Source organism: Setaria italica, chromosome VII (genome assembly GCF_000263155.2).
Source record: "Setaria italica strain Yugu1 chromosome VII, Setaria_italica_v2.0, whole genome shotgun sequence".
Lineage (NCBI taxonomy): Eukaryota > Viridiplantae > Streptophyta > Magnoliopsida > Poales > Poaceae > Setaria > Setaria italica.
The window spans coordinates 21,492,220-21,500,006 of NC_028456.1; the positions used below are offsets into that span (position 1 = coordinate 21,492,220).

The following is a 7,787-nucleotide window of genomic DNA, read 5'->3' on the forward strand; positions in this document are numbered from 1 at the left end:
CATCTTATAAAAAGATTAATAAATAAGTTTCCTATGATACACATACTTTGTAGTATAAGTACATGCAGCTTTCTCCAAAATCTAAAGAAAAATGTGTAGTGTGTCTGATGCAAATCGGTTTGCATGTACTCATGTTCGAGGCGGCCGGCACTGCTACCGATGCACGTGGAGTTAAAAATGCTGGCCGTGGGTCCGCATGCATGTACACGAGTCCCAACAAAGCACCAGAGCGAGCAGGCACCCTCTACTCTCGTTCCGTGCGCAAAACGTGCCGCAAATCCGTTGTTCCAAGCTACACATATGGACGGCAGAAAAGATAGGAGCCCGGGGTCGCGTCACGGCTCACTACGACCGCTGCCAAGGCTAGCCGTACCGGTTGCGAGTAACCGTCACCGAGTTGCGACCGGGGGTCCGTCCCTCCTTGACAGCAGCACGCGCTACCGTTCTCTGACCTCCTTTCGCGCCGCCTGGAAACGCACAATTCAGGTCGAGAAGAATCCGACGCAAAACGAGTGGTGTGGGTCCGACCTCGGCCAGGCCTGGCCCGGAGCAAACAACCAAACGAACACCGTGTCCGATTGTCCGTCAACTACTCGCACCAAACCAAACCAAACAACTGTCGATCGTCAACGATCACGATCCCTCCTCCTAGCCACAGGTCGCAGCTACGACGACTCCTTTTGACAGCTCATTTTTTTCTTCTTCTTTTCGTAGTAGTCATTAGTAGAACTTCTTGACGCCCAGAGAATGAGACACCGACAACATTACTAGCCCGATACCACACACGCACACAAGCAACACAGGCCATCCGATCCTGAACCGTTCGACGACTATTCCACGTAGCAACAGCAACCCGCAGAGTACACTACACTGTTACTCCCGATGTTTACGCGTACCTGCACCGCACCTACCCGCATCAAAACCCAACCAGCCGTGAGCCGTCCGATCCACCTGCCCCCACCCCAACCCCACGTGCGGTGCGAACCACCGCCGCACGGCGCATCGGGGCGGACGTCATCGCGTACCTCGGCAACGCGAGGCTGGAGCGCTCGTGCCCACCGCGGACCTGACCTTGGTTCCCGACCACGCGGTTCCCGCAGGCGCCACGACACGGGCGCTCCGGCCAGCCAGTAGACAGGCCGGACAGGCAACAGCAGCGGACGTGGGGCGCACGCGGCCCACGCCCCACCTGCACGCCCAAAACGGGCGGTCGCCCGCCCGGCCCCACCACGCCGCGGGATCGAACCATCATATATACCCCGCCCCACGCCGCGGCCTGCCGGCCACAGCCAGCCGGCCGCCTCGAGCCCTCGACCCCCCTCGACACACCACCGGCGATCGAGGAGCCCCCGACCAGGCGCGCCCGCACACACCCCTCGTCTCCTCTCCTGATCCACGGGCTCGCTCGGCGCCCGGCCGGACCCGCGGACGATGGGCAGCCTCGGCGGCGAGGATCGGCGGCAGCCGGAGGCGCGGGGTAGGCGGCCGCGGTTCCTGTGCCTGCACGGGTTCCGCACCAGCGCCGAGATCATGCGCAAGCAGGTGGTGGGCAAGTGGCCCGCCGACGTCACGGCGCGCCTCGACCTCGTCTTCGCCGACGCGCCCTTCCCCGCCGAGGGCAAGTCCGACGTCGACGGCATCTTCGACCCGCCCTACTACGAGTGGTTCCAGTTCGACAAGGTCCGCCCCGCGCGCCCGGCCATTGCTCCTCTCCCATCCCCTCCTCTGATCCGAATCCGATCCTTCCCCGATTATAACTCGTCAAATTAAATTTATGGTTGGGTCCGTCCTTTTCTTTGTAATCCTTTTCATGCGCGTGCCGTTATTTGTGTGGATCTGAGATTGGTCAGCTTGTCCATGTGCTCATCACCGATCTCTGCTTATTGAAACAGGAGTTTACAGAGTACAAGAATTTCGACAAGTGCCTCGCCTACATCGAGGAGCTCATGATCAAGGATGGCCCCTTCGACGGATTGATGGGTTTCTCCCAGGTACGAAGCTCAGTTTGAGAATTGGGACCACTTCTCCTTCAAATACTGTACTGATTAACAAGGTTCGCGATTAACGTTTGTGAATCATGATGTTGATACCAGGGTGCCATTCTTTCCGCGGCGCTTCCCGGGCTCCAAGAACAAGTGAGTTCACGGTTCATATATGCTATATATACTTCAAAGCAGAGCATGTTAAGCTCTGCTGCTAGTTCTTAGTGCTTGCATCTTTCACTAACCATATCGCCTGCTTTGTGCTCTTTTTCATGGCAGGGGCTGGCCCTGACTAGAGTTCCCAAGATCAAGTACCTGATCATCATCGGCGGCGCCAAGTTCCTGTCGCCGACTGTGGCCGAGAAGGCGTACGCCAACAAGATCGCGTGCACCTCGCTTCACTTCATCGGTAACCGAATGACTTGGCGCGTCATTCCATTTCCATTGCTATGCTAGTTTGTTGCTTGGTTGCGTCCAAAGCGTTGTTGCTTTGGTAGGGACGTCGTTGCGTGCTGCCGTTTCCGCATCTTTTTGCTCTTGCCGGCATGTCAGCTTAATTGATGGAGACGGCATTGCATATTTGCATTCTGCTATTGCTTTGGCTTTATGTTTAGACCGGCGTCTTCTTGTCTAGTCATGTAGGCGATACGCTGCATAAAAATTCCTCTAGAAAGAGAGAATAATGCGTGAATAAGAAACTAACGAGTATGCCCGCTTTTGCATCCATTGTCGAGATTATTTTTCTCGTCCACAAAGTAATGGTTGCCATACCCCTTGACGTTCCATCATGCATTTAAACTAGTGCTGTCGTGCTAAACTTTAGATGCACATGGTCCAATTCTAGAAGTCTTTTCAGTTCATCATTATTATTTAATTTGGTAGATGTATTATAGGTGAACCGGTGGTTAGTATACAATGAAGCACAAGCAGCAGTGAAGACTGAACACGTTTCCATGCTCTGTGCAGGTGACAACGACTTCCTGAAAACCCATGGTGAGAAGCTCATAGAATCATGCGTCGACCCGTTCGTCATCCGTCACCCAAAGGGCCACACAGTTCCAAGGCTCGGTAAGCTCCTACGCCTTTCCAATTTTCGGTGCTAATGCTTTTCAACCGAACCAAATTTCTCTTCTTCATTCAGTCTAATCCAGGGTTCAGCACCCTTTGATTTTGCGTGGATGTGGAACAGACCTTTACTAACCGAGTCTTCCAGTAGCAGTTAATGTTTTTGCCGAAATATTAACGGCGCCTGACCACCAAACTAACCACAATGTATGACTGTTCTTTGTCGCGCAGATGACAAGAGCCTTCAAGTCATGCTCCGTTTCCTTGAGAAGATTGAGAAGGAGACATCTGAGCATGCGTCCACCGATGTTGACGAAAAAGAAGTGTGCTTGTGATAGGACGTAGGTTATTAGCATCTGAATACTCATGATACTAGTATTGTAGAAATAAACATACAACTGTAGCCTCGTTATTTTGAGGCACGACTATTCTGTACCTAAATGAAGAATAATCATTTTGTATCTTCTATTCACTTCAATTTGCTGAATACTCCCTCCGTTTCGAACTGCAGGCTGTTTTATCTTTTTTTAGATTTATAGGTATTATTATACATCTATATATAGACTAGATATGCACAGTGGAATGGAGGTGCACAGTGGAATGGAGGGGTAATATCTGATCCACAGGTTCATGACACGGAGCTAGCGCATATCACACATTGAAATGCTACATCGCTGTAGTTTGCTCAGGCCTGTACAAAGTTTAGGCCAATTTGACTAACTTGGCTTCCGTGCATATGGACAGAAAAATATATAGTTCGCAGACATATAGAGTGTGCTATCCCAAACAAAAACTACTCCAATAATCCTATTTGCTGGATTTTTAATAGAGCAACTGTGCACTGGCCAGCCAGAGATGCATGCAGTGGAATTTAAAATCCCTCGGTCCTGTTTGAGACGAATGCAATTGGGTTGGTGGGGGGAATGCGTTCGTTTTCATGTCCAAATAAAAAAGAAATTAGTTCGACATGGGGAATTAAGTAACACACACGATTGAAAATTAGAAGTGACAGGAAAAAATTATCTCAGTGTTTAGGTACTGGAGAAAAGAATATCACTTCAAGCAAAAACAGAAAGGTCCATCTAGGCCTTTGAATCTAAAACAAACGTCTTTGATTAACAACCCCATAACCTTGGAGAAGAAAAAGGAGAAGCTGACTGGTGTTCTGAAAAAAAAAACCCCGCGTGCCGGAACGGTGAGAAATGTCCGGGGTGCATTTTAGCAGCCCTAAAACACAATGACGCCCGAGCAACTCCAAGAGTACTCTAAAAAATTCTTCCCCAAAACTATGTATTGGGGGTTCTTTAAAAAAAAATTTCCCCTAAAAACATATCAATCCACAACAGATCGCTAATAAATAGCCCCCAATATTTTAAAACAGGCCACGTCATCGTATTGGGCCCATCGGAAGGGACGCGCGAGTGTGCGGGAATCAGGATTGGAGGAGGAATGCCAACGCTAAAATATACGCGGTGGTAGGCTGTTTTTTAGCGTTGCTAAAAAATTGGGGAAGGTTTGGGTGGACTGTTGGAGTTCGTTTTTTCTCCTTTTTCCCTAAAAAAAATATTGGGGGTAAGATTAGCGGCCTCTTGGAGTTGCTCACAATTGAAACGAGGGTTAAGCTCACGTTAAAGTTCATCAAAAACTGTGGAGCGCAGAGTATACCACTCCCACGAATTATTTGAGGCCATTCAAACGAACCAGCTACTTGCATAGAAATAAAACCTGTACAACAACTCATCTGCAAATTCTTCTTCTTCTTCCTTTTTTGTGAAGAAAGCTCAGACAGCCCTGCTGAATCTGTGCGGGGCATGGTTGATCAACTTGCAGATAAACTGCAACAGCCACGTCAGTACGCTAGATCAGTCATTTTCCCTCTGTATAAGATTGGTTCATTGGTTGGATCCGTGCTCCACAATCGTTAATCTCGGCAGGCGGCACTTGTCTCCTCGCCGGCTGGCCAGCTTAAAACAAGACGCGACAGAAGTCACGAAGGCATCCGCACCCCAATCATGGCTATGGTTGGCTGATCCTCCCGTGATCTTCAGAACAAAACAGTGGCACGCCCCCCGGAGTCCCACGCCCCCCTTTCTGTCCTTGCTCCCCATGGATTTGATCCGTACTCCTCCAGCGAGATGCCCGCGGCTGCGGCCGCGGCAGCTCGCACCCTCCGCCGCGGCGCCACCAGCTTCCGTTTCTTGGGCAGCGCTCCCCTGCCACCTACCAGCCTACGCCGCCGCGCCCTCCCCCCACCAGCGCGATCGCCGGCCGCGCCGCGGCCTGCGGCTTCGGAACGCCGGCAGCGAGGGGGAGGCGGCGCTAGCGGGGCGGCGGCGGCCGCGGTTCCTGTGCTTGCACGGGTTCCGGACCAGCGCCGAGATCTTGCGCAAGCAGGTGGTGGGGAGATGGCCCGCCGACGTCACGGCGCGCCTCGACCTCGTCTTCGCCGACGCGCCCTTCCCCGCCGAGGGCAAGTCCGACGTCGATGGCATCTTCGACCCGCCCTACTACGAGTGGTTCCAGTTCGCCGGCGAGGTCCGTTCCCCATCGCATTGACCAGCAAGTAGCAACGCTGGCTGCTGACAAGTTTCCTCTCCGCTGCTTCAGATCTCGGGGGGACAGGATCCCATCAAGTGCAGGAACTTGGACAGGTGCTTCTCCTACGTCGAGGAGCTGATGATCAGACAAGGGCCGTTCGACGGGCTGCTAGGATTCTCCCAGGTGTTTGATTACCTTCCCGTTAGTAATTCCCCGTGCACGGTGCATGATCACTCCTCCGCCATTGATGGGTAAATGACCGTGGTGGATGCCAAATTCTTACCAGGGCGCCGTCGTATCTGCAGTGCTTGCAGGGCTCCAGGAACAGGTAAAATGAGTTGTGGCGTTTGGTGCCAGGTGTGGTAAAATGAGCAAAATATTCAGCGGGCTGTGCGATGTCTGTTGCTTGTCACGGTTGCTACAGTCGCAGCTTGATTTTGCAGACTCGTCTCTGCGTTTTCCGGCAGGGGTTGGCCTTCACTGGGGTTGCTAAGGTGAAGTGCGTGATAGTTATATCCGGGGGGAAGATCCAGGCTCCGGTGGCCGCCGCAAGGGCGTTCAACAGCAAGATCATGTGCCCGTCGCTTCACTTCATTGGTAAATCCTTCATACTTCTTCATACTCTCTCTGTCTATAGAAGACCACAGACCTACTAATTCTTGGTTGTCTCTTGTCCGTACAATTTTTGTCGGTCGACTTCAGTGTGCGGTGAGTGTCCATTTTCCTGCTAGCGTTGTTTATTAAATCAATGGCGATAGGGGAAACAAAAAATAGTTTCGAACGCCTGAACTTCTTCAGTCGTCATTATTTTCTGCTGGGGTTTCAACTCCTTTCATGCAAAAGTCATACTCCCAAGTTCCAAACGTGCTCTCTTTTGACATACGGAATACTATTGTGCAGGTGACGATGACTTTGTGAAGGTTCACAGTGAAGAGCTTGTAGAAGCATTTGCGGATCCACTTGTTATACGTCATCCCTGCGGCCATACTATACCTAATCTTGGTGAGATCAGATTACTTTCTCCTACCTTATAAGAAATTTAGACAATGTTTCAGCTTGGCGCGTATTTCATTAAACAGAAGGTCTAAGCACACACATGACAATCTCAGTAGTAAAGAGTAAATACGTCTGTGAATGAGTAGACTCGATGTATGAAGCGATTTTTCTCAAGCAAATGATGCAACCAAGCAAACCATTTTTGTTGTACACAACTACCAGCTAGCAATTAACAAGACATGCAACTTACAAAAGAGTACTTGATTTATTACAACCTATATTATTTTACTTTTTAATGAATCTCTATGTGCTTGTAACTCTCAGATGAGAAGGGCCTCCAAACTATGCTCACCTTCCTAGACAAGATTGAGAGGGGAATATGGGAACATTCATCGACCGATACTAAGATCATGGTCTCAAATTCGGAGGCTCAAATATCTGAAGTTTAGAAAATGCACAGAATTGACATGTTCTAAAGAAATTCAAATCCAGAGAGTTTGGTAAGACGTTGAGTGTCATATCTAGGAACTTTCCCTTACCTAACTCCTTCATATCAAGAACCATCCATCCTGTTTCATTGATCATCTAAAATGGACCAAAATCATTGCCACTTTGGCAAAATACCCATATATTTACACAAGCGCGCGCACAAGAACGAGTGTGTTCATCGGTGTTGAAAACGTGTGCTGCACATGTTACATGACTTGCTAGATGTGATGAGCACGTGTCATGTGTGCCTAGTAGGTGTGATGTTGCGAGTGTGATGTGTACCTGGTGGTGCTTGTGTAACCGAGAAAAAAGAAAGAAAACAATGCCACTGCTAAAACCTCTTGCAAAAGCCGCCGATTTGGGTATTGGACATGGACTCAATGAATGGTTGCATAATCGAGAGGGGTGTGCTATAGAGTCAACTGATTTCAATCGATAGATGCGTGTGTTGATTGGTGTCTGGATCGGACCCTACTTGATTAGGGACCCTTATCATTTTTTCTTGGTATGTGGATTATTGGTAAATATACAATTGAAAAGTAAAGCACTAAGATTTTGAAAGAAGAGGATCGCTCTAGGAAATTTTAGAATTCAGTTAAAATTTGTACTAATTAAATCCTAAGATTTTGGATCCTAAATCCGTTTCCAAACAGAGCAGAAAAAATCAAGGAGATTTCCATGAGAACTGTTTGTATTAGTATGCTGGCCTCCATATGA

At 49.6% G+C, this 7,787-nt stretch overlaps 2 protein-coding genes across 5 annotated transcripts; both read left to right on the forward strand.

The window, feature by feature from the left end:
* The first annotated feature begins 1,276 nt into the window (after positions 1-1,276).
* LOC101784785 (dihydrofolate reductase) lies at positions 1,277-3,552 on the forward strand. Its single transcript, XM_004975724.3, has 6 exons — positions 1,277-1,680; positions 1,893-1,991; positions 2,094-2,135; positions 2,262-2,391; positions 2,949-3,050; positions 3,279-3,552. Exons 1-6 carry the CDS (start codon positions 1,432-1,434, stop codon positions 3,380-3,382), a joined length of 726 nt encoding a protein of 241 aa, XP_004975781.1. The 5' UTR covers positions 1,277-1,431; the 3' UTR covers positions 3,383-3,552.
* Positions 3,553-4,946: 1,394 nt separating this feature from the next.
* On the forward strand, positions 4,947-7,508 carry LOC101785180 (esterase OVCA2-like). Of its 4 annotated transcripts, none has more exons than XM_004975727.2 (7): positions 4,947-5,582; positions 5,655-5,768; positions 5,872-5,913; positions 6,053-6,182; positions 6,288-6,293; positions 6,486-6,587; positions 6,906-7,508. In XM_004975727.2, the coding sequence occupies exons 1-7, from the start codon at positions 5,154-5,156 to the stop codon at positions 7,028-7,030; spliced, it is 948 nt and encodes a 315-aa protein (XP_004975784.1). In that variant the 5' UTR covers positions 4,947-5,153; the 3' UTR covers positions 7,031-7,508. The 4 variants fall into 4 exon arrangements, with proteins under 4 accessions (XP_004975784.1, XP_004975782.1, XP_012702768.1 ...); XM_004975725.2 differs by having other exon boundaries at positions 4,951-5,582; positions 6,029-6,182; XM_012847314.2 differs by lacking the exon at positions 6,288-6,293 and having other exon boundaries at positions 4,953-5,582.
* The last annotated feature ends 279 nt before the right edge of the window (positions 7,509-7,787 follow it).

What these genes read in the sequence shown, in the direction of transcription:
- LOC101784785 (XM_004975724.3), top strand. Translation starts at nt 1,432, where the DNA reads ATGGGCAGCCTCGGCGGCGAGGATCGGCGGCAGCCGGAGGCGCGGGGT. An exon ending in GATTGATGGGTTTCTCCCAG is followed by an intron (nt 1,992 to 2,093) that starts GTACGAAGCTCA and finishes TGTTGATACCAG; the next exon opens with GGTGCCATTCTTTCCGCGGC. An exon ending in TTCCCGGGCTCCAAGAACAA is followed by an intron (nt 2,136 to 2,261) that starts GTGAGTTCACGG and finishes TTTTCATGGCAG; the next exon opens with GGGCTGGCCCTGACTAGAGT.
- LOC101785180 (XM_004975725.2), top strand. Translation starts at nt 5,154, where the DNA reads ATGGATTTGATCCGTACTCCTCCAGCGAGATGCCCGCGGCTGCGGCCG. An exon ending in GGTTCCAGTTCGCCGGCGAG is followed by an intron (nt 5,583 to 5,654) that starts GTCCGTTCCCCA and finishes CCGCTGCTTCAG; the next exon opens with ATCTCGGGGGGACAGGATCC. An exon ending in CCATACTATACCTAATCTTG is followed by an intron (nt 6,588 to 6,905) that starts GTGAGATCAGAT and finishes TGTAACTCTCAG; the next exon opens with ATGAGAAGGGCCTCCAAACT.